Genomic DNA, 25,494 nt, shown 5'->3' on the forward strand with positions numbered 1-25,494 from the left:
CTTAGCAGCAGCTAAGCGAGGCAGCCTTGATCCAGCTTGTGGATGATATTCTGATTGCTAGTAAGAGAAAGGGCACCTCAGACTAGAACACAGTTTTGACTCTGAACTTTCTGGCTGAACAAGGCTATAAGGTGTTCAAGAAAAAGTCACACTTTTTTGCCCTCTGCTAAATATTTGGGTTTGGAATTATCACAAGTATAGACCTGCTCCCTGACAGGAAGTTCTAGCCAGGATTGCCATTCCTATACCAAAAGACAGTTGCAGGGGGACCTTCCTGGCTGTCCAGTGGTTGAAACTCCACACTTCCACTATAGGGTGTATGAGTTCGATTCTTGGTCAGGGAATTAAGATCCCACATGCCATGCAGCACAGTCAATACATAAATAAACTGCAGGGATTCCTAGGAACGGCCAGGTTCTGCCTCAACTGGATCCCCAATTTTGCACTCACTGCAAAACCCTATTGGGAAGCTTTTTTAAAGGAGGCTTTCTGCCTGCTGGCTCAGACAGAAAAGAAGCTGCCTGCAATGCAGGAGATCCAGGTTCGACCCCTTGGTCGGGAAGACCCCCGGAGGAAGGAATGGCAACCCACTGCAGTATTCTTGCCTGGAGAATCCCATGGACAGAGGAGCCTGGTAGGCTACAGTCCACAGGGGTTCCAAAGAGTTGGACATGACTAAGTGACTAACACTTTCACTTTAAAGGAGACATGAATCTCTACACTCAACTAGGGAAATGCCATAGGGCATTCCAGGTTATTAAAAAAACTAACTGCCCTGGCTTTAGGTCGTCCAGATACCAGAAAGCCCTTTGACTTATTTGTTCATGAGAGACAAGGAATCAGCCTTGGAGTCCTGACTTGGAACCTGGGTAGCATAAGGAGCCTGCTGAGTATTTCTTAAAGCAATTAGATACAGTTACTAAGGGGTGGCCAGTTTGTCTTTGGACTGTAGCAGTGACCTGTGAACTTTTACCGGAAGTGGAGAAATTTATATTAGGACAACCTGCCACAGTGCATACACCTCACTGTTTATTTTTCCTCCTAGAACAGAGGGGGAGGATATTGGTTAACTTCAGGAAGATGTGGAAAGTATCAGCCTATACTGTTGGATGATCCTAATGTCACTCTGAAAACAGCTCCACCTTGCATCCTGCCAGGGTGCTCCCAAATAATACTGAAGAGCTTATGCATGATTGTATTCCGATAATTGAACCAGTCTATTCCAGCCATCCCGACCTGATGGACCAGCCACTGGAGAACCCAGACCTTGAGATGTTCACAGATGGAGGCAGCTTTATGGACCAGGAAGAATGCAAAGCTGGGTATGTGGTGGTAACTCATCAAAATACCCTGGAAGCAGAAGCTTTTCCCCCAGGAATCTCTGCACAAAAGGGAGAACTAACAGCCCTGATGAGAGCCTTCCATCTGTATAAGGATAAGAGTAACTGTTTTCACTGATTCTAAAGTATGCTTTCTTGGTGGTCCATGCTCATAGGGCCATTTGGAGAGGGGACTGTTAATTGCAGGGAATAAGGAACTTAACCCTGCTGAAGAAATTTTAACCTTATTAGAAACTGTCATGGAGCCAAAAGAATTAATGTCCACTGTTCAGGACATCCGAAAGCACTGTGTGACTGCCGGAAGGAATCATTTAGCTGATCAAGCAGCAAAGCCAGCAGGCAGGGATACCTAGGTGCCAGAGTTGGCTCTGGTCGCCGATGTAGATCTGGTAAGATGCAATCTATCTTCTCGAAGATTTAAGGCCAATGAATGGGATCTGACTGGAGTCCTGGTCATTCTCAGGATGCTGACTCTGGGAAAGCTGGGTTTATAATGCATATAGTAAGGTCCTTGTACCTGAACACCTTTACAGAAGGTGTTACATTATGTACACCTGAGTACCCACTGTGGGAGAGATAGCACCCTCTAGTGGATTTGCAACGGAGAAGGCAATGGCACCCCACTCCAGTACGCTTGCCTGGAAAATCCCATGGAAGGAAGAGCCTGGTGGGCTGCAGTCCATGGGGTCGCTAAGAGTCGGACACGACTGAGTGACTTCACTTTCACTTTTCACTTTCATGCATTGGAGAAGGAAATGGCAACCCATTCCAGTGTTCTTGCCTGGAGAATCCCAGGGATGGGGGAGCCTGGTGGGCTGCCGTCTCTGGGGTCGCACAGAGTTGGACATGACTGAAGCGACTTAGCAGCAGCAGTGGATTTGCAAACAGGACCAAACTTGCAAAGGACAATTCAAAAGCTGATACAGAAATGCATGGTGTGTGCTAAAAATAATCCTAAAACTGGGACACTGCCTTTAATCAAAGGAGTTCAGACCCCAGGTGCTGGACTGGGAAAAGATCAGCGACTTCACTGTGATGCCAGTAGTCACTGGAAACCTTAGGCCCTTATTAGCTATTTGTGAACACTTGTACTGGTTGGATAGAAGCATTTCCTTGCTGGCCTGAAAACACATGAGGTTGTTAAAGATCTCCTAAAAAAAATAATCCCTAGGTTTGGGTTACTTATGTCCATTTTGAGTGACAATAAAGGGGCCTTTATAGCAAGACTATCTCAAGAAGTATCTTGAGCTTTAAACCGTCTTTGGAAATTACATGCTTCTTGACAACCCCAATCTACTGGCAAAATGGAAGAGGAATCACACTCTTAAAAAGACTATAGCTAAAAGTTGTCAGGAGATTACTTTAACCTGTGATAAAGCTTCACTGGTTGCCCTACTTCCAGTTGAAGGTAGCCCTTGGAAGTGAAAGTTGCTCAATCATGTCTGACTCTTTGTGACCCCCATGGGCTATACAGTCCATGGAATTCTCCAGGCCAGAATACTAGAGTGGGTAGCCTGTTCCCTTCTCCAGGGGATCTTCCTAACCCAGGGATCGAACCCAGGTTTCCTACATTGCGGGTGGATTCTTTACCAGCTGAACCACGAGGGAAGCCCAGGCCTTAGAAGCAGGCGCCAGCTGAGCAACTATGACATATTGTTCTAGAGACCCTGCCATTGTTTCAGAAATAGTTTGAGATCCAGAAGGAATTCAGTTAAGGAACGCAGACACTGTCGGGTATGTAGAATCACGGGGAGCTACTTTCACGGCTCTACGTAAGTTTATTTCTAGCCGTTAATGTTTCCCACAGATGTTCGCCCGTGCCACTGCTGTCCTGGAGGCTGGATCCTGTAGAAATCTTGGGAGAATAAACATCCAGAAGACCAGCCCAAGTGTTGGCCCTGATCACTGATTTGGATCTCATAAGATGCTATCCAAAGTATTTTCCTGAAGACTTAAGGCCAATGAATGGGGATCAGATCGGAGTCCTAACCATTCTCAGAAAGCCGACTCTAGGAAGTGTGGGTCTGTAATGGACATAGCCAGGTCCTTGTACCTGAACAACTTATGGAAGGTGTTACTATTTTTAGCACATACCGTGCATTTCTGTATCACCTTGCTGGACTGGACCTCGTGAGGTGATATTCATGACTCATTTCCCTGGTGAAGTTGAAGGGAATTAAGCCATGGATCCATCACACTGGAGTTAGGATGGTCCCACAGAGATCAAAGGAGCCATCACATCCTGCCTACGGAATGCACTAAGTTCTGACCAATGGGATGAGAGCGGAAGAGATGCTTGCAACTTCTTCACTATGTCTTTAAAGGGTAGGATATTCTTCCTTTCATTCCTCTACTGTATTGCTTGGAACGCAGGTGTGGTGGCAAGCTATCTTGAGCTAGGCACATGAGGGCATGGGGATGTCACTCTAAGGATGGCAGAGTAACAAGACATAAGAAGCCTTGGCGCCTGGACAACCGAGTACACAAAGCTGCCATCCCAGCCAAGAAGTGCTTGTTTCCAGATTCTGACTCAGGTCTGTCTGATTTTAAGGCCACACTCTTTCATTTATGTCTCATAACAGAAGGAGAAGAGGGTGACAGAGGATGAGATGGTTGGATGGCATCACCGATTCAATGGACATGAATTTGGGCAAACCTGGGAGATGGGGAGGGACAGAGAGGCCTGGTGGTGGTGCAAGTTCATGGGGTTGAAAAGAGTCAGACACCACTTGGCAACTGAACAACAACAGTATAGACTTTTACAGTAAGTCTTTGCATATATGAACCTACCGGTTGCAAACTTTCGAAGACGTGCCTGCCAGCCCCTGTATGCCAGCTGTTAGACTGTACTACTGTACTTTTCAAGGTACTGTTCTGTAAGATTTAAAGTGTTTTTTGTGTCTGTTTTTAATGTATGTATTATTTGTGTGAAAAGTACTATAAACCTATTACAGTACAGTACTATATAGCTGATTATATTGGGAACCTAGGCTAACTTGGGACAAATTGGACTTATGAATGTGTTCTTGGAACCAAATTCGTTCGTATATATAGAACTTACTGTACATCAGTTAGAGTTGCCCAGAGTAGGCTGGCTTATGTAGAATGAGTTCTCTGTTTTTGGAACGGCTCAAGGATGTCATAGCAGGGATTCATTCCTGTGTGGATGGGCAGTTGGAGGAGAGAGGCTATAATATACGATTCAAGGGTAAGAGTCTATGATTAAAAGAAAACAGAATCTTTGCTTCTTTTTTTGGCTGCACTGCACAGCTTGCAGGGTCTCAATTCCTGCAGTTAAACTCAACAACCATTATTTTAAGCGCTTACTATATGCAAGGAAAGTGCTAGCAGAAATACAACATAACCAGAGATGGTATTAATACTTGTCCCAAAGGAACTTAACAAAAACAAGCAGGAGTAGGGGGAGTGTAAAAAAACAGAATACCTTATACCCCAATAGTTTCTATTTTTTCTGTTTCATTTTGGAAGTGGAAAATTAGAAAGCAAAGGTTCTAGGGAGTTCCCTGGCAGGTCCAGTGGTTAGGACTCAAGGCTTTCAACAGGCGGCAGTAGCTGCCGTTCCCCACCGTCATCCATGGCAAATGTTAATGGATCACAGTACACCTGCCCCAGCAGCGGATTCCCAACCCTCTGTCCAAAGATTTAACGGATTCTCTTAACAGCCCGTATTAGTCAGCTGGAGTTAGCAATGGAGTCAAGATGACATCTGTCTTAGGTTCGTTGGCAATGACGCCTGGCATTATACAGAAATCCACATTAGTTTAGTGCTCAGTCAGTACCTTGTGCCTGTCTAGTTTAGCCAGGAGCTCCAAGTCAGTCCTGTCTGACACTCCACCATGAAGAATCAGGACTTTCTCATCAACCAGAGTGGCCAGTGGAAGCCAGCAGAACACATCTTGCAGCAGTTTTAGTATTTTCTTGCCGTGTATCTGAAAACATGATACTAAGTTTTAAATAATTCACTTCATTTATCTGCACTGAGAGAAACTTTTGCTTTTAAGAGCTGCATACCTTATATTTATGCATCACTTCCTTGGTAAAACCATATCTAGAGTTAGAATCAGAAACAGATATTAAATTTAGTGATATTATGTCTGGCACAGTTGCATTTTTATAAAAATGCATATTCTATATTATACCTATGGCTGATTCATGTTTATAGCAGGAACCAACAAAATATAGTAAAGCAATTATCCTCCAATCAAAAATTAAAATATATATATATATAGAAAAAACATTGCAAAATAATTGCCAACTGTTTAAAATTATATTATCTGTGGGTAGAAATATGGGATACTTTAATTTTCATTTGCTTATCTATATTTTGCACTTTTTCTATAGTAAACTCTTACTGTTTGTATGATTAAAGTGTTTGGCCATGTGAAAACAAATGTAATAGTTTTATTAGAATATTAGGATAATGTGTAAACTTTTAAGAAAACCTTTTAAAATGGTAGAATATTAGGATAATGTGTAAACTTTTAAGAAAAACTTTTAAAATGGTATATATTGTGTATTCCACTTTATAAATTTGAAGATTGCTTTAAAAATGCATCTAACAAATACGAAGCTCTGGAAAAATAACTTCACAGTCGCAACCAGTAAAGACCAAATCCCCAAGCATGTTTTGGTTTGTACCGTAAGTTCACAATATGGTCCTCATGGTTTCCTCGGTTAAGATGGAACTCTTTTGGGTAAACCAACATGAAGGCAAAGAGAACCATTAGGATCTCGACTGAATCCTTCCCTCGGTCCACAAAGTCGCCATTGAACACATAGGCCCGCTCTGGTGATGGGAGGCCGTTCTTCCAAACGAGGAGTCAAGTCCAAGAAGAAACAGTGGGAGAAGGAAATAGGAAATTGGGTCAAGCCATTGTGCATCGGACAGTCACATCAGGCCTGAAAGCCAGTGCTGTGCTGTCTGGCTCTTTTCCAAACAGGAAATGTCAGTAAAAGATGGAAATATTGGAAATACTTTCTGTTGGTCTCATATTCCTTTCTAGCCAGGCTGAGGTTACGACATGCTCACCAAAATAAATGTGTTCATTATCCAAAAGCACAGTGTTGCCAGGTGGTTTGTGCCACGGGCACTGAACTTGTAATTCCAAGGCTCATTTTAAGTTCTGGCCACTCTGTCTCTAACTGGCAATGATAATAATAGCTGCCATACATTTCTCAGGATTCAACAAGCCAATACATCAGAAAATGCTTTGTGTTAATTACATTAGTGGAATAGTTATCACTATACAGAGCATTTGGTAACTAAAAATAGGTATGAAAATAGCTTTCAGTTGCTTTGATAATAAATAATTTTCTCTATTTAGTACTTGATTTTCTTTTTCCAAATAATGATTTTATTAACCATAGATTTTTCTGTTTTTTAAACAGCCTACAAAAATACACTACAATATAATACAATAATCATTTTTACATTCTGCATTTGCTACATAGTAGCAAATACTACTCTAAAATATTTTAAAATACTTAAGCATTTTTTAATAGATACTGTATGTGAACTTCTAAAGTAAACCTCAGAACAAGACAGGAACATAATTTGAGAGTTCATACCTTATAAAATATAAATATTAGGTCATCCAACTGGCCATGTAAATCTCCTAACAAAGAAAAAATATCAGTTTTGAATGATCTTCACCATTGTTTCTAATTTTTACTATAAAAAAATACTCATTGTATACCTAAAACTAATGCAATATTATGTCATCTGTAACTCAGTTTAAATAAAAATACCCAGGAAAACATGATAAACTTATGGTCACTCATTTTTCCATATATAAGACAGGGACAAATAATTAGCTGCTTCCTAGGTGGTTAAGTGGTAAAGAATCCACCTGGCAGTGCAGAAGATGTGGGTTTGATCCATGTGTTGGGAAGATCCCCCGGAGAAGCGAATGGCTACCCACTCAAGTATTCTCGCCTGGGAGATTTCACGTACAGAGGATCCTGGTGGGCTAGTCCCATGGGTCAGAAAAAGTCAGACATGACTTAATGACTGAACGACAAAATATTAGCTTCCCTGTTGCAAGGTTAATATTGAAAGCAGAAAGCATGATATTTCTTCTGTATGATTCTCACAAACAATAAATGACATATTTTTACTAAAGCAGAAATAAGACAGAATGGTGTAGGGCTGAAAGCCTGGATGAGAACTGGAGAGATTTCTGCCCCATCTTAAAGTAAGACGCTGGTACTCACTTATATGGGTCAGTGTTACAAGATTTTTCAAGAAGTTGGAAATCTGGATTTTAACATGAAATCCTCCCAACTTTCAAACGTTGGAAACTAGAAATTTAAGAACATTTTGAAGCAGACAAGACATATTGCAGGCCATGTGTGGCCCTGGAAGTGCTAGTTTACAGCCCCTGTGTGTTATAGTCTCCCCTATAATGGATATTAAAACATCACCCATCATATAAGGGGATGGAGAAATTTGTCATTTACAGGATTTCTCTCTAAGAGGAAATGTAGACAGAAGGAACCATTTGCTAGGCATTTAGACCTGTTCAGGTACAATAAATAAACTGTCTTCTAACAAGCGAAGGTCTAGTTATTTGCTGGAATTCTGTTCTGAATGGACAGCATGAGTTTGGGGCCAAATCTGAATCTCTTGGAAAAATCAAGAAGAGGCTGGGCCCCCTGGCCTACAGTTCTCCTTCATAGCACCTGCCCTCCCCACCCCCAGTTTAAGTAATTGTGGAATAAATATGTAAATATATTCAGTGTGAAGGCATGAAGCTGGCCTGCCCATGTGGCCATCAGGACCCCTCTAGCCCTCCCCTCTCTCCCCCACAACAGGCAGAATTTTCTGGTTCGTGTCCAGCACATAAAGCCATTTCTGACTGGCTCTTACCACACACTGTGATTTCCTCGCTGTAACAAGTGGAGACCCGGTTGATGTTCGGCAGTTGTACCAGGTGTTTCCTGGCTTCATGCAAAAGATTCAAGACATACCGAGCATGGAGCCTCTACTAGGAAGAAGAGCAGGGAGGGGACAAAATAAGACATACTTGTGAGGGAAGGCGGGTCACACGTTTACCACTGAAAGACCCCCAAGACCGCATTAAGTGACCCTAGTAAACTGCTCCTGGGACCTATGCACAGATGGTTTCTTTTTCACTCATCCTCTGCCCTTGTTCATGTTTTTCATCATCCTTCAAATACTGAACCAATGTCCTCTTCCTACACTGTGTAACCCTTCCTTGCCTTTAGCTAGGGAGAAACATATGATTGTTTTATGAAGAAGTACATATACACTGATGGTATTAGTGATCCTGACATTATTGGGAAAATCATCCCAGCTTCTGCAGTGAATTATCTTCATGTGAAATAAGGGGAAGGATTGGAATCTGGCCTAAGAGCCAGAATCTGGCCACTTCTCACTACCTCTAACCACCTAGGTTCCAGGCTTGGACTATATTACAGTAGTCTCTTGACCTACCTCCCTGTTTCAGCCCTTGCTCCCTACACTCTGTTCATCAAACAATATGATTATTTTTAAAAGAAAGCTGGATTATATCATTTCTGTGCTCATGGTTTCCCCATCTCCTTCAGAAAATTGAGCCTACCTTAACTTACCCCTCCATCTCCATCTCCTGACAGTTGTTCCCTGGTTCCCTCCTTTCCAGCCCCAGTGGCCTTGCTGATGTCTGGAGCAGTCCAGGCGAGGTCCTGCCCAGGGCCTTTCCATTTATTCCCTCCACCTAGAACTCTTTCCCCAGATGTACACATGGCACACTCCCTCGCCATGTTCGACTCTTGCTCAGAAATCACCTTTTCAGTAATTCTTTCCCAGATCACTCTGTAAAATTGCCATCTCTCCCACCGGAAACTTAGTTTATGCTCTGATATAGCTCTGCCACCTAATATATTACATATTATATATATATATATAATGTATATATTATGCATATATATTATTGTTATTTATTACGTCTCCCCACTAAAATGTTACCCCTCTGTGGGCAGAGATTTGTGTCTGTTTTGTTCCCTGTTCAGTGCAGTATCTGGAACAGTGCCTGCCCATGGCAGTGCTCAATATCTGTGAGATGAATGAAGAGATTACTCGATTAGGAGGAGGGGTTTTCAATATATAAAAACCTGATCAACCACAAGGTCCTGGCTAAGAAAAGGGCAAGTGGCTATCTCTGGTGGATCCCTGACACCAACACCCTAAATCCAGGGCCATTCCTTTTGCACTGTGTCTGTCTGCTGCTACACTTTCCGTGGGATGGCTGGTGACCCAGGACCCTGGCATGAGCTTACTTGTTTCCGTCTGAAAGCTTCCACCAGGGCAGTTGCATGGTCAGGAAGGAGTGGGAAGGCGAGGCGTGGCCCTGTGTAACTGTCCGGTACCTCGATGGATTCATAGTCACAGCTGTTCTGCATTTCGGAGGCCTGGGGGGGTTGCTCCTCAGTGAACATGCGGTTCAGGAAGTCCCCTGGCAGCACAGAAAGGGTGGGCTGGCTTAGAGCAGGCCTGCAGGCTCAAGCAATAGAGAGTCCATTTCTTGGACCTTACTTGCAGGGGACATGGCCGGTTGGGCAAGGCCGCCAACACCGGGGAGGAGAAAGGAGAAGACCAGGTCACAAGAAACTAGGATGGGCAGGAGAAAGGTTATGTTATCATGTTAAATCCATTTGACTTCTATTTTAAAAGACTGACTGACTTAGAAAGTACAGAGATTCAGCGGCTTAGGTTGGTAAGCAGGAGGAAAGGGGTACTGGGGAAATGAACATATTTTCAATAGGTTTCCCATATTTTTCTACATTTGCTTCTTTTTGTCCCCCTTCTCTACAAGGATGGTGTTTTAAAAAATTAATGCACATTTAATTTTCTTAAGAGAAAATTTTAAGTGGAAATTCATAGGCATTTCTGGGGTACTTAGTACGGCAGATGCCTCAGACTCAGGCAATTGATTTCCAAAGGCTGCCCCAGCATCACTGCCTGAGGGCTTCCCCTGGATCAGCAGAGAGGCCGGATGCACAGGAATGACCCTCCCATCTGCCCCTCCCAGCAGCTCCCACCAGTGACACAGACTCCAGATCCCACTGCCTTCAGGTTGGAGGCTTCCTGGGCTGTGTTTTGCGTTATTTCCCTGACAAACTGCTGGTTTAGTTACCCACTCCTTCTCTGTGTGCCTCCCCTTTCCTGAGCCCCTCCTTCACCTCTCAGTGCTTCCTGTATTTACCAAATAAACTCCTTGTGCTCAAACTCTTGTCTCCAGGTCTGCTTCCAGGAGAACCTCCTCGCTCATTCCCTGGCCGTCACGAGATTCACATTTTCACTCCCGGTGCACCCCTCTACCTCACCCTGATGTCTCTGACCCTCAGACCAGAGGACCTGCCGGGTGGCATTTCATACTCACTCTCGTTGTGACTGCTGGGGGTGAAGTGATCCACAAGGTAGCTGAAGAAATTGTGGAGCTGCAGAGAAACCCAAGCAGACACCGCTTTAGAGACAGAAGGGGAACCCAGGAACGATCCACATCCTTCCAGGCCCCTGGGGCTTGCTGCCCCAGGGGCTGGGGGGCAGAGCTGCAGTGGTCCCGTCCCACATCCCGGCGCACCTTGACCTGGTCTTGCTGCCCAGCATACTCGATGGACTGGAAGATGCTCCAGGTGCAGCGCCGCCTCATCTCCAGGCGGGCCACGTAGCGTCGGTACCACCTCTGGATCAGGGCCGCTGCCCTGAAGGCTGTGACACAGATGAAAAGCCAGTTTGTGAGACGGGACTCCTGGGGCCTAGCGGGGAGCTGAGGGTGGTGGGGGGCAAGATGGGGGGAAGCACTACATTTTGCCATCAAATAGGAAGGATTTGCCCCACTGATGGCCAGGGAGCCCGAGTCCCCCTTCCAGCCCCCATCCCTCCTCCAGTCTTACCTGTTAGTTATACTCATATCACTGGAGGGTTATTGGAATTCCCACTGTTTGATGAAAACGTTTATACATGTAGAGGTGGAAAGCTCGGATTCTGAGAAGGACATGTAAACTGGGGAGGCTGCAAGGTTGCAGTATACTTGAAGAGTGGGAAGATGCAGATATTACTCAGCCGTTAACAGAGAATGAAGTTTTGCTGTGTGTGTGTGTGTGTGTGTGTGTGTGTGTGTGCGCGCGCAACTTGGATGGACTTGGAGGGCATAATGCTAAATGCAGTAAGTCAGAGACAGGCAGATACTGTATGATATCACACATGTGGAATCTAAAGAATACAACAAACTAGGGAATATAACAAAAAGGGAGCAAACTTGCAGATCTAGAGAACAACTCACAGATCTAGTGGTTGCCAGTGGGAGACGTAAGTGGGGAGGGGCAATATAGAGGTGGGGAGTATGAGGTACAAACTATTAGGTATATAATAAGCTGCAAGGATATACTGTATGACACAGGGAATATAGCCAAAATTCTACAATAACTGTAAATGGAAATTCACCTTTGAAAACTGTATAAAATAAATAAATACATTTATTTACAATAAATACTGTATAAAATAAATACATTCAAATGCAAAAAAAAATGGGGTGGGATGATGCAGGGGTCACAGGGTGGGAGGATATTTTGATACCAGGTGGCTCAGATGGTAAAGAATCTGCCTGCAATGCAGGAGACCCGGGTTTGATCCTTGGGTTGGGAAGATCCCCTGAGAAGGGCATGGGCACCCACTCCAGTATTCTTGCCTGGAGAATCCCCATGGACAGAGGAGTCTGGCGGGCTACAGTCCATGGGATTGCGAAGAGCTGGACACAACTGAGCGACTAACACAACAATAGACGGGATGTCAGGAGTCTGGTTCTGAGCCTGGAAATGCCCTGACCAGCTATGTAGCCTCAGTCCAATCAACTTTTTTGGGCTCAGAGTCCTCATCTAGGAAAGAAGACAAGCTAGATGATGAGTGGGGGGAATAAACATACACACGTGCATCACTACATACTATCATGTCAGTTGGCGGTCAGTGCTTGCTGTCCCCATATTCACTCTATCCCTGTGGCTTGTACCCCCATCACCTCACATCCAGGATGCTGCTGACTGTCCAGTCTGAAGGGCAGTCTGTGGACTTAAGACCTGTGCTGGGTGCTCATGTACTGCAGGATGGCTTGAGGAGGTTTCATTCTTCCTTTGAGCTTTAGGACCTGCAGTCAACTACTGCTGCCAGAGAAGAGGACAGCTGTCCACATGAGTGACTAGACCCTCCTTAAACTCCTGGGCCTGAAAGTGCCCCAGGGGATGAATGGAGCCTTTGTGGATAAAGCTGGATTACAAAGGAAACCTGGCAGGTTCATTCAGGTCAACCTCGTGAAAAGCAGAGCGATTGATTTAATATATTTAGCTGGCATTAGAGAGCTCTTGGAATTCCTGCTGATATCCCTAAGAAGAGATCCAATAGTAAGTGGGAAAAGAGAACCTTGAGAGGAATTTAAGCAAAGCTGAATTTGATTTTCTGTGAGGAAAAAAATGCCATACACCAAGTATGTTCCAAAGGCACTCACAAAATAATAAGCAACAAAGACTAAATTATGTAAATCCCCATTCAGAATAGCGAATGCAACATCCAGAGTAAGTGGTCCTTACCTAAAGTAACTCTTTAGGAATTCAGGGCAAACACACAGACATCTGCTCCTCACCATGACTCTGACATGGAACCCAGGAATCTGCAGGGTTAACAAGCTCCATGCATCATCCTCACTTGTGCTGAAGTGTGAGCAACACTGAGGAGCATCATGGCCACCAAGTTTCCGTGAAAATGTTGTTTGCTAACTCCTTGCCTCAGGCGTTTTAAGGCAAATGCTGCCGACTAGACATGTACTCCGCTCCGCTTCGGCTGCTCAGGGTAGGGAAAGCAGGTAGTACCTCTGTGTTCGCTCTCCCAAGCCTCCATCTAGAACCTGGGTTACCCTTCACTGAGATGGGCGCTGTGAGGCACAGCGTAGTCTAAGGACCTCCACTCCATCCTCTGTTCCCTACAGTGCAATTTAAGATGCTTGGGTTTCCCTTCCTCAGCCTTGTGCAGAGCACATCTTATGGGAAAAGTTACAGACACACCTGGCTGCGAAAACTCCACACTGAGGACCGGCAACCACCTGGGGAGACAGAGGTCCAGGTGAAGAACCATCCCGGAAGCTGAACCTCCAGCTGCAGCTGTCCTGAGGGTCACAGGCAAACCATCAAGCTGGGCCCTTGGCAAATTCCTGACCCACAAAATCACGAGCAGAATAAAATGGTTGTCTTAAGCCACTAAGTTTTGAGGCCATTTATTATGCAGCACCAGATAATTGGAATGTGAGTTGTAGACATGTTTTATAAAATTATAAAACAAATTTAAATCAAAACAAAAAATCAGTGTTTAAAAAGCAAACGTTAAACAAGCAAATCTAACCTTGTACGCACTGGTGGCATAACCATGTGGAAAGGAGTTCTTTCAAATGACTTGAAAATTCAGGAATTGCATATGCCTAAGTGGATATACTCAATGGGCAAAAAGAACTACAAAGCAGTCTTAAGGAGTTTTCAGCTATCATATTGTTGTAATAGTACTGTTATTGTATTTCTGATACTGATTTATATACTGTAGGACAAAGTAAATAATACCATACTGGTATCATTATTAATAAAGAGCAAGGAGATAGAATGTCAAAGTTGTTAGGTAAAATTACTGTGATCCTAAGTATAAATTATCCATTAAAATAATGCACATTTTCCAGATTTGTTCATTGAAAAAGTATAGGAAGTAATGACCAACCTGGTAGCGAATACCCCAAACCCTGGATAAATAGTGATTTCTAATCTGGAGACAAAAACATGCAAGATGAGCCTGGGATGTGTTGCCAAACTAGAAGGGAGGCCATGAGTTTATAAAGATACTTAAGCTCATAGTAACAAGTGAAAGTCGCTCAGTCATGTCTGACTCTTTGTGAGCCCATGGACTATAGAGCCCATGGAATTCTTCAGGACAGAATACTGGAGTGGGTAGCCATTCCCTTCTCCAGGGGATGTTCCTAACCCAGGGATCGAACCCAGGTCTCCCAAATTGCAGGCGGATTTATTACCAGCTGAGTCACCTGGGAAGCCCCATAGAAACAAGGTGCGATCATCATTTCCCTTGCTTCCTTCTACATCTTTGGTTGCCTCATTCTCTTCGACCTGTTGCTTAAGTACTAGAATCCTTCACTGCTCTGTCTTTACTCTCACTCTAGGCTACTTCAGTGACCCCCATGGCTTCAACAATCACCCATACTCTGATGCCTTCCAAAGGCATGGATCTCCACTGACGTCTCCAAAAACCAGATCTGAATATGCAACTGTCTACTAAGCACTTTCACCTGCACGTTACATGGGCACCTCAAACCCAAGGTGTATAAATCATCACTTTCATTCTACTTGAACTTGGTTCTTCTCCATTAATTTTATGTCAGAAATTGGCATTATCACCCACCCAGGTAGGCTGGATTTCCCAGGTAGCTCAGTGGTAAAGGATCTGCCTGCCAATGCAGGAGACCCAAGAGAAAGAGACGTGGGTTTGATCCCTGGAGTAGGAAATGGCAACTTACTCCAGTATTCTTGCCTGGAAAATTCCATGGACATGGGAGCCTGGTAGGCCACAGTCTATGGTCTGCAAAGAGTTGGACATGACTAAGCACAGGACAGGTATCTAGAAACCTGGACGTCAGTTTTTTCTTTGCTAATACTTTATTTTGTTGCTCAATTTTTTTTTTTTTTTGCTTGTTTGTTTTTTTGACTGCTGTGTTGGATCTTCATTGCAGTGCACAGGCTTAGCTGCCCTGTAGCATGTGGGATCCTAGTTCCTCAACCAGGGATCAAAGCTGCATCCCCTGCATTGGCAGAAAGAAGAAAAAAGTGTAGTTGCTCAGTCATGTCCAACTCTTTGTGACCCCATGGACTATGGCCCTCCAGGCTCCTCTGTCCATGGGATTCTTCAGGCAAGACTACTGGAGTGGGTTGCCATTCCCTTCTCCAGGCTGCATTGGCAGGGGGATTCTTAATCACTGGACCACCGGGAAGTACCCCAGACATAAATCTTGATTCATCCTCTCCCCAACCCCACACGTGTAATCAGGTGGACCCTGTCCATTCCACCTCCTGAGTATTGTGGGAATTCATCCTCTTCTCTCCCATCGCTATAGCCACCAACTCTGGACCGTGGCATTATCATCTCTTGCTTAGATGACTTTTGTTGTTGTTCACTCAGTTGTGTCCAACTCTTTGTGACCCCTGCAGTATGCCAGGCTTCCCTTTCCTTCACCATATCCTGCAGCTTGCTCAAACTCATGTCCGTTGAGTTGGTGATGCTACCCAACATCTGTCCTTTGTTGCCCCCTTCGCCTCCTGCCTTCTATCTTTCCCAGCATTGGGGTCTTTTCCATCGAGTCAGCTCTTTGCATCAGGTGGCCAAAGTATTGGAGCTTCAGTTTCAGCATCAGTCCTTCCAATGAATATTCAGGGTTGATTTCCTTTAGGATTGATTGCCTCGATCTCCTTGCTGTCCAAGGGACTCTCAAGTGTCTTCTCTAGCACCACAGTTTGAAAGCGTCAATTCTTTGGTGCTCAGTGGCACCCCACTCCAGTACTCTTGCCTGGAAAATCCCATGGATGGAGAAGCCTGGTAGGCTGCAGTCCATGCTAAGGGTCGGAAACAACTGAGCGACTTCACTTTCACTTTTCACTTTCATGCATTGGAGAAGGAAATGGCAAGCCACTCCAGCGTTCTTGCCTGGAGAATCCCAGGGACGGGGAGCCTGGTGGGCTGCCGTCTATGGGGTCGCACAGAGTCGGACACGACTGAAGTGACTTAGCAGTAGCAGCAGCAGCTTTCTTTATGGTTCAACTCTCACATCCATATATGACTATTGGAAAAACCACAGCTTTGACTATACGGACCTTTAGCTTCTAAATTGTTCTTCCTTCTACTCTTCCACCACCCACTCCAATCCCTGACACAATCCCTTCTTCATAGAAGCCAGAAGAGTCTTTTATGTATGTTTTGAATTCTACAATGGTTCTTCAAGCCTTTAGAATGAAGTTTAAATCCTACCTGCTCCTGAGTGATCTGGGCTCTGCACAGCTCCGCAGCCTCATGCCATGCCATTCTCCATCTCATTCATGTCAACCATTCAGTTCCTTGAAAATGCCTTTCTTTTTGCCTACTTCATGACCTTGTTACCCTCTCCCTGGAATGCTCTTTCATCTCCTTTTGCCCAATCTTATTTCTTTCACTTGTAAAGGTGGAGTTTGGGGTAAACCCCAATGGACAACACTGACTCCTTGAATAAATTTTAATTCTATTAAATATAGTTCATCAAGTCCTAAGATATTCAGCTGAGTATCCTGTGGTCATGTCACAAGGAGGAGAAGCTGATTTTCAAGAGTCAGCATGAGGAGCAATATAATGATTTCCTGTCCACCCTAAGAAGCCCCTCCCTGTGCAATGTAGGCTTCCACTGAGGTCCCCACAGTTAGGCTGAAGGTAGGAAGCACATACCTTTCTCTGCATTCTGGAAAGCAAAATGGTGTTGGGTTGAGGTGCCGCTTCCCATAACTTAAGTGTGATGTTTCTGCAGGACACAGATAGCAGGTCCAAGGGACAGTGAATTGTTTGCTGACAAAAGGAAGAGGGAACCTGCAACAGGGAGATTTGGGTAGAATATTAGTTCAGGTAGAGCAAACTACCTATGAGCCTTGTCTCCCATATCATAAAAATATATATAAAGTTATCATGTGATAGCACCTTCCTCCACACCTCCCCAGCACATGAGATGTCCTTCCCCTGAAAACTCCCTCCCTGCGTTATCTCATCTCTCTCCCATGTCTTCAGCCTTCCTACTTGTGTCTCCTTTTCAGTCTAAAAACATGCTGAAGTCTCATCTCAGAGCAGTTCATCATCACCATCCTTTGACCTCCTCTATCCCTCCAGCTATAACCCGACCTCTATTTCCTTCTCATCCAGACTTCTCCCGAGCAGACCACTTATCTTCTCCTTAATTCCTCTTAACATCATATTTTTCATCCCCACTATTGATCAAAACATTTTTTGCTGATGTCCCCAATGCTTCATCTTGTCAGCCCTGACTTTGCCAGAACAGCAAATCATAAGTCGTGCCTTGATTTAAATTTTACTTCATGGGTCTCCATGAGTCTACACTTTTGTATTTTGACAAAAAACTAGTCAGCCACTCTAAGAAAGAATTGGAAAATTTTATTTGAGCCAAATTTGAGGAGTATAACTGGGGAAGAGCACCTCAGAAAGCTCTGAGAACTGTTCCACTGGTGAGAAATCAAGGCACTGTTATATAAGTTTTTTTTTTTTGAGACAGAGGGCTGTACATCAAATGATGTATTATCGACAGTTTACATAATCTAGATCTGAAAGTGTAGAGTGGTTGGTCATGTGGCCCCTTACAGATTCAAGAAGGAATGCTATCTTTAAGGAGTCGTCTTGTTGGTGCTAGGAGAATGTTGTTCTTTTGGTTGAGCAGGCATTCCTGTTAATGGGGGAGGTCTAGCTGATGCATACTGCAGATATACAATGCACAGTGGGGCAGAAAGGAGGTCAAGGGCAGCAAAAATGTTTTATGTTGAATTTTTTCTTGTGTTGCCATAAAATATGAATTTTATTTCATTTTATTTGTTTTCTCTCCTTCTTGAGCTCATTTTCCTCTATCCATCCCTTGAATGTCAATTTTATTTGTATTCTACTCTCAGCTGTCTGCTTTCTCACTCTATATATGCTTCCTACATAACTGAATCAACTCACATTTTCAACTATTACTCCCTCCCTCTTAAATCTCCATCTCAGACTAAATCTAAACTTCAGCCCTGCAAACCCAGCTTCCTGCTAAACTTTGGGGTGCCTCAGACTCCATGCAACACAAATACAACTCATCTTCCCCAAAGCCTTCTCCTTTTCTCCTTTCTTCAACACAGCTCTTACCTAGAATGTTTGTTGTTTTTTTTTCTTTCAGGGAGAAGCTTTTTTTTAAGTTGCGGCAAGTGGGTTCTTTAATTCTGACACGTGGCATCTAGTTCCCTGACCAGGATCGAATCCAGTCTCCCTGCTTTAAGAGCGCAAAGTCTTAGCCACTGGACCACCAGAGAAGTCCCCTAGGATGTTTTTGCCTTTACTGAGTATGTTCTTCCTAGCTGACCCTTGACTAACTTTACTCATTTCTTAAGTAATGAGTAAAGATGCACTTCAGGCATCATCTTCCTTAAAGAAGCAAGTTTGACATGCCCTTCCTCTGAACTCCTGCATGTCCTAGTCACATCTCTGATGCAATGTAATTTACATTTTAAGACAGGACAACAAAAATTGAATACAAACTTCTCTCTGTGTTGGTTTGGGTCTCCTCCTCTCTCTGCTGTGGAGTGTGCCTCCACAAGAACCAGACCTCTTCTGGGAGGTGGGAGTGCCCGCTGAACCGTCAAGAGTGGTATTTTTTCTGTCTTAGTACAGTGTAACTTCTTAAATGAATAGCACTCTTTCCCAGCTCGCTTTGCACCACGTGCTTACCTGGACTATGTATCCTTGTGTTTACCTGGACTATGTATCCTTGTGTTTACCTGGACTATGTATCCTTGTGTTTACCTGGACTATGTATCCTTGTGTTTACCTGGACTATGTATTCTTGCTGAACTTTATGTAAAATATCAATATGTCATTTTGATGTATGATTCTTTGTTTCTAAAATGGATATAACCATGCCTTTGACTTCTAACAAGTGGAGCAAGTCCTTAGAGCTTTCGGAAAAGCTGCTTCCTGGTTTATACTCCTCAGTTTGGCTCAAATAAAATGATTTTTTTTTCTTCTTACCTTGATAACTGAATTTTCCTTGACATTTTCTAGGGGTAGCCAGCAAGCTTCAGAGACACCCAGCAGCTGACATCTGGAGTCTACCTTGAACCAGCGCTTGGTACCAGCATGGACCCATTAAGCCTTGTCCTCTTCTTAGTATTCCTCAGGTGTTTTTGATGAGTTCTCCCGATAGCCAGACATCATTGCTTTAAATGATGTCCTGAATTTTATTCAAGCTGTTTCTCTTGGGACTTGGAATCCTAAGGGGATACTGGTCTATTTCCTAGGCAGGGGCCTAAGTGGAAATTCCCAGGCAGGCACGCACCTAGGAGGAACTTGGAGTAAACTGGGTTGGCTGTCCTCTTTAACAATTTGGCTTAAGTTGGAAAGAGTATGTTCATATGGTCTGAACAAATTGTTTGCTGGTGAAATGAAAGACTGAACCCGCTCAGCTCTGAAGAAAAGGGACTTGACTTCTTCTAGCCATAATGTGTCTTCAGGTGACTGAGAAGCTGGCAGAAGGATCTGAGAATCAACTCTCATGACTCATACTGGTCCTATAGGACATCCCACTACAATCGTCAAGGAAATTCTGCTCACCAAGGGCACAATAAGGCTGATCACCCAGTGCTCTGAGCACCCACGGCAGTTTCAGGCTGTTGGAGGGAGAAACCCAGACTTGTAAGAGAGTCGAACAGACCCAAGGGTAACTCCTTAGGGAGTCAGAAGCAGCACACATTCGATCCATCACACTGCCCTCAGTTGTTCAGATTATATCTGAAATAGGCTACCAAATGAATAATGAGAAACCATGCTTCAGAGGGTGAACAGCTTCAGATGGGCAGTCACTCCTAGAACCCCAGCTGGCTTCCTGGACAATTAGAACAAAGTCACTGCTTACATTTAACTCTTAAATGGCCAGGATGGGACTCTTGACATTCCAAAACTATAGAGAAAGCCTCCTTGATAAAACATCTTTTCAAAATTCTGACCCTAAGAGAACAAAATTATTCCTAGGAGAAAGCTTAAAGTTATAACTCTTATCATGTCCTTGAAATGTAAACACAGCCCACATTGCCTATAACTACAGCCTTGGCTCAAAAAGTAGAATTTAAAACTAAAAGGGGAAAAAAAGAGGCGGGAGAAGCTTTTTAAAAATCAAGCAAAAAAGCATCAGACTCTGTCTGTGTCTATCTGGATATACATATGATTGTATATATGTTATAAATATAATACATCCCTATCTCTGGATGGTGCTATTAAAATTAATTTGTAAAAGAGCTTTATTTAATTGATTTAGAAGTAAGTGCTTACAAATCAAATATTTCTAAATGTAACAGACTCACTCAAAATTTTAAAGAATCATGTGATCTAGGATTAATCTTTGATGAAAAAAAAAGCAAGTTTAAACTGATAGTTTAATTAATATAGACATGTCTTTAGAGTTGAGTGGGCTTCCCTTGTGGCTCAGCTGATAAAGAATCTGCCTACAATGTGGGAGACTAGATTTGATCCCTGGGTTGGGAAGATCCCCTGGAGAAAAAGGCTACCCACTCCAGTATTCTGGCCTGGAGAATTCCATGGACTGTATAGTCCATGCGGTCGCAAAGAGTCAGACACGACTGGGTGGCTTTCACTGTAAAGTTAGGTATAACAACATTAAATACAATACTTTCATTGTACATAGGTTTACTGAAAGCCAATAAGCTTATTTATCTATGTTATAAAATCTGTCAACAAGAAAATTAATGGCCTGATGATATTTTCACAAGTAATGAAAGAGATAAATGAGATTAAAAACTTTTGAGTAAACTATTTAAGAACAATTATGTTTTATGGTATGTCTACCTAAAAACAGTTTCTCCATATTTTTGGCAACTTGGAACTTTAGAGGTCTAATAAGTTAAATGATGAAAATTCAGTGAATGTCTAGATCATTTTTTCTCTAGATTATTTTTAATAGGATAAAACTAGAATTTGTTTCTTCTCTAGATTTTCTTGAATGCTAATCTGCTTTTAATAACAGATTGTGAAATTTATTTACCAGTAACTTTCTGCACGTGCCTTTGAAATCTTTTACCATCATTTTGGTTAAGTGAATAAGCATTGTTCATAGTAACTTATGATCCTACTTGTCAAACATTTAAAACCTTTTGATATCTTTGACAAACTTTCTCAAATTCTAAAGGAAGTTTTTTTGACCTCTTACTGACTGTGAGATCCTTCAAAGGACCCCCTGAATATCTCAAAGAGAGATATTAAACTAATCAAGTTTATTTGGTCTGCTAAATTACATGGAAAACATTGTCAAATGAGTAACAATAAACCTTGTTAAGTTATATTCTATGGGTAAACATTATTAATATAAATGTTCTAGAAATTATAGGAAGTTCCTAAAATTTGAAGTGTCCTGGTATGTTGTCAGTCATAATTCTGGTTATTATCTTAAAATTTCAAATGTCACAGAAATAGCCAAATTTCCTTGATGACTGCATTATAATCAGGTCTTTAATGATGCTTTTAAAGCCTTTTGTCACTTACAGATAGCTACTGTCCCACTCTGATACTTCCACAAAAATGCTTGTAGATGACTTGCTTTTACGCTCCAAAACTAACTTGGACTCTGTAGTAAAAGGACTTCCACCTTGTATGTGGGCTATTTCAGCAGGGGCTCTCTTATATAAGGACACTGAAGAAATAGTAATGGGGTCTCCTTTAACGAGTGATGTGCCACACTCAGTTGAGTCTGTTCTAAACTCTCACCACATTTAGCACCATTCTGTATGCCACCTAACTTCTTATGAAGTATTGTTTTCTGCACCTGATACTATCTTGAGTCTATATAATAACCTTAACCTTACAGTTTTGTTTCCAGTACTATAGGAAGAAAACAACTAAACTGCGTTTTGTTAACAGATTATCTTTTTGCTCCCAGAAATGACTTAGAAGATTCTATTGATAGGCTGATCTTCTTGATTTACAAATGGATCCTACTTAAGGGGTGACCAGGACATGACTGAGCTGGTTATGCAATAACGCCCACAATGGACATAACTAAGAGCTCTTATTGATCAGAAAGAAAGTGAGCACAACAAGCTGAACTAATTGCCTTAACCCAGGCTGAACCCCCAACTCCCCCGCAAAAATGGAAAACAGGTCGCAGAGTTGTTCATTCTTATACAACCGCCAAAACAGTGAGCCATTATGAAAACACCACGGCATTCCGAATCTGACACTGTGGAAGCTAAAGCAAATCAGTTTGCTGATACTATAGTCAAAGAAGCAACTTTAAACACTGGTTCTGCCCAGCCTGGAGAATGTTCACTGCTCTCTATTAACCCTGCAAAGGAAATAAGATATTTTTCTACAGGCTCAGGAATCTACCATGAAAGAAAAGAAACAGATACCATATAGCACCAAAAAGGGAAAATTAACTCCATCACACAAATATGGTTTAGACCTGATAAAACGCCCCTCCCCCCAAAAACCTTATAGTGTCTATTGAAGCACATTTGCTATTACTCCAACATGTACATTCTTTAACCCACTGGGCATCTGAGAAAATGATTTTATGGAAAAACCAGTATTTTTGGAAACTTTCACCCATAGCAGTTGAAAAGAAATATTATTACATTATTTACAGAGCCTTATTGAGACACTTAAAAAATGGCAACCAACTCTTTTTACAGCAAGCTTCTAGGATATGAAAACCTTAAGGATCATGGATTACAACATAAAGGTTTTGTTTATTGGAAAGGACACAAAATTAAAGATCCTTTGTAGCCATGATGGCAAGAACCTTTTCAGGTATTATTAACTAATCCATATGCAGCTAGACATTAATGGATTCACAGCTCTCATTTTATTTATTTTTGTTGCACTGTGTGGCTTACAGGATCTTAGTTCTCCAACCAGGGATCAAACCCATGCCCAAGCAGTGAAAGCACTGAATCTTAACCACTGGAAGGTGAGGGAATTCCTTCACATCCCTCATTTTAAAAAGGCCCCTCCACCCAAATGGACTTCGAGCCTGTTTCTAGCACCTGACTTCAACTAATTCAAGAATCACCAAGCCTAGGATGAGAAGAAGATGATAACAGTAGTAGACAGCTAACCCAAGCATCTGGACCAGGCTTGTAAGACCTTACCACTTCAGTTGACTGTTTACCAAATATCTGCTGCTGCTGCTGCTGCTCAGTCGCTTCAGTCATGTCCAACTCTGTGCGACCCCATAGATGGCAGCCCACCAGGCTCCTCCATCCCTGGGATTCTCCAGGCAAGAACAATGGAGTGGCTGCCATTTCCTTCTCCAGTGCATGAAAGTGAAAAGTGAAAGTGAAGTCACTCAGTCGTGTCTGACTCTTAGCGACCCCATGGACTGCAGCCTACCAGGCTCCTCCGTCCATGGGATTTTCCAGGCAAGAGTACTAGAGTGGGGTGCCACTGCCTTCTAACTCTCTACTAAAAGTTAAAGTTACTGTTTTATTTCTAGGCATCCTTTTGGAAGGAAAAGATGAGATGAAAGGAAATCCTATCTTTCCTATCCAGATGGAAGGAAAATTATTTAAAGTTGTCACAAAGTATAGTCACTGGAGACAATTTAACTAATGGTTAGATCTATCATCAAATTCCTTGGTCAATAAAAGGCTGATATAAATTTTTTTTTTTAATTTTTGGCATGCTGTAATCAATGGGGTTGCAAAGAGTCGGACACAACTTAGTGACCAAACAACAACAGGCCCCTCATAATTCTTTTCACTGAACTCAGACGTTCCTCTAACCTATAAAATGTTTCCCTTTTAGCATATACCATATTTGTTTACTACATTTGATTAATTTACTCAATTCTGAAGTTTCTATAATGGGAAAGTGATGTTGCAAAATCAAATGCCTCTTGATTTTTAAGACTGTTTTGTAATGGGAAACTTGTTCTATAATTCAGACTGAAAGCACAATACCAGATTAGTCTGCCAATTTAACTATCTACTGACTCACATATAAAATCAGATTTCTTCATTGAACAATCTCCTTTCTAGTCTAAATGAAATTCTGGGTAAATGAGTAAGCCCTGAGGAGTCACAGCTTAAATCTTTGCTTCTGACTTTGCTATTGTTGTTGGCTATCTATATTGGCTGGGCTCTGTGTCATTCATAGAGTAATAATCTCTTGTGCCTCTCAATGTATATTCAAAACTCCAACTAAATCAGTGATGTCTAAATGACTTGAAACTATTGATTATATTTACAGGTCAGCATTAAACAATGGGCATGCACAATGTACATACAGGGTAAAATTGTCAAAGTCCTATTAGACAACCTAGAATTGACTATCCAGAGAAGGCAATGGCTCCCCATTCCAGTACTCTTGCCTGGAAAATCCCATGGACGGAGGAGCCTGGTAGGCTGCAGTCCATGGGGTCGCTAAGAGTCAGACACGACTGAGTGACTTCACTTTCACTTTTCACTTTCATGCCTTGGAGAAGGAAATGGCAACCCACTCCAGTGTTCTTGCCTGGAGAATCCCAGGGACAGGGGAGCCTGGTAAGCTGCCGTCTATGGGGTTGCACAGAGTTGGACACAACTGAAGTGACTTAGCAGTTAGCAGAATTGACTATCAGTCCTTGCCAAGAATCCAATTAGCCATTTTGATGTATGTATGATCCTTTGTCTCCAAAATATATATGACTGTGCCTTCAAGAGGCAGAACAGTACTCAGAGCTTTCTGAGAATTTGCTTCCTGGGTTGTAATCCTCACTTCGGCTCAAATAAAAAAAGAATATTTTCTTGATAATTAATTGAATTTTTGTCAACATTTTCATCACTATAACACCATATTATAGTTTTCTATTTTGTGTCTTTATCATTAGACTGTGAGTTCCTTGAGAGCAAAGACTGTATGTTAACAAATAGATCATTTTTGTCTCCAGGATTTATAGCACAGTACCTGACACAGAGTGGAGAGTCATTAAAAAGCCATTGAATAAATTTTATGCCAGGTTTATTTTTATACCACATAGATGAAACTTTCTCTAGCTCTTCTACAGGAAGCATTGTGAGATGTACTGACTAAATATCAAGAGTAGATTTGACTTCTATATTTTTCCCCTCCCTTACTTTTATCCCATTCAACTTTATTTTTGAAGGTTATTATATCAAGGATGGTCAAAGAGTTGTTATCTTTACCCCTTGCATATCAAAATGAAAGGTTCCCCTAGCTTATGTTGGTTAACAATAAAGAAATAAAGAAAAAAAGCAGTATATCTTTTTAATCTTCAAAATGGTTCCCAGATATAAGGGATGTCATGAGGTAAAGTGA

At 42.5% G+C, this 25,494-nt stretch overlaps 1 protein-coding gene across 2 annotated transcripts in view; it reads right to left on the reverse strand.

The window, feature by feature from the left end:
* The window catches only part of PPEF2 (protein phosphatase with EF-hand domain 2), a 44,978-nt gene that overhangs the window by 17,851 nt on the left and 1,633 nt on the right, over window positions 1-25,494 (reverse strand). Inside the window, exons 2-10 of one of the 2 annotated variants that reach the window (XM_069594376.1) lie at window positions 16,870-17,007; window positions 10,946-11,073; window positions 10,745-10,802; window positions 9,642-9,817; window positions 8,230-8,344; window positions 6,930-6,976; window positions 6,000-6,166; window positions 5,373-5,409; window positions 5,141-5,290 (exon numbers count right to left, since the gene is read on the reverse strand). In XM_069594376.1, the coding sequence (XP_069450477.1) occupies window positions 5,141-5,290; window positions 5,373-5,409; window positions 6,000-6,166; window positions 6,930-6,976; window positions 8,230-8,344; window positions 9,642-9,817; window positions 10,745-10,802; window positions 10,946-11,073; window positions 16,870-16,924 (933 nt within the window). In that variant the 5' untranslated portion in view covers window positions 16,925-17,007. Of the gene's footprint in view, window positions 1-5,140; window positions 5,291-5,372; window positions 5,410-5,999; window positions 6,167-6,929; window positions 6,977-8,229; window positions 8,345-9,641; window positions 9,818-10,744; window positions 10,803-10,945; window positions 12,388-16,869; window positions 17,008-25,494 lie in introns of those variants that run through there. The other variant, XM_069594375.1, reaches the window with a different exon arrangement.

Source organism: Ovis canadensis, chromosome 6, assembly GCF_042477335.2.
Source record: "Ovis canadensis isolate MfBH-ARS-UI-01 breed Bighorn chromosome 6, ARS-UI_OviCan_v2, whole genome shotgun sequence".
Taxonomy (NCBI): Eukaryota; Metazoa; Chordata; class Mammalia; order Artiodactyla; family Bovidae; genus Ovis; species Ovis canadensis.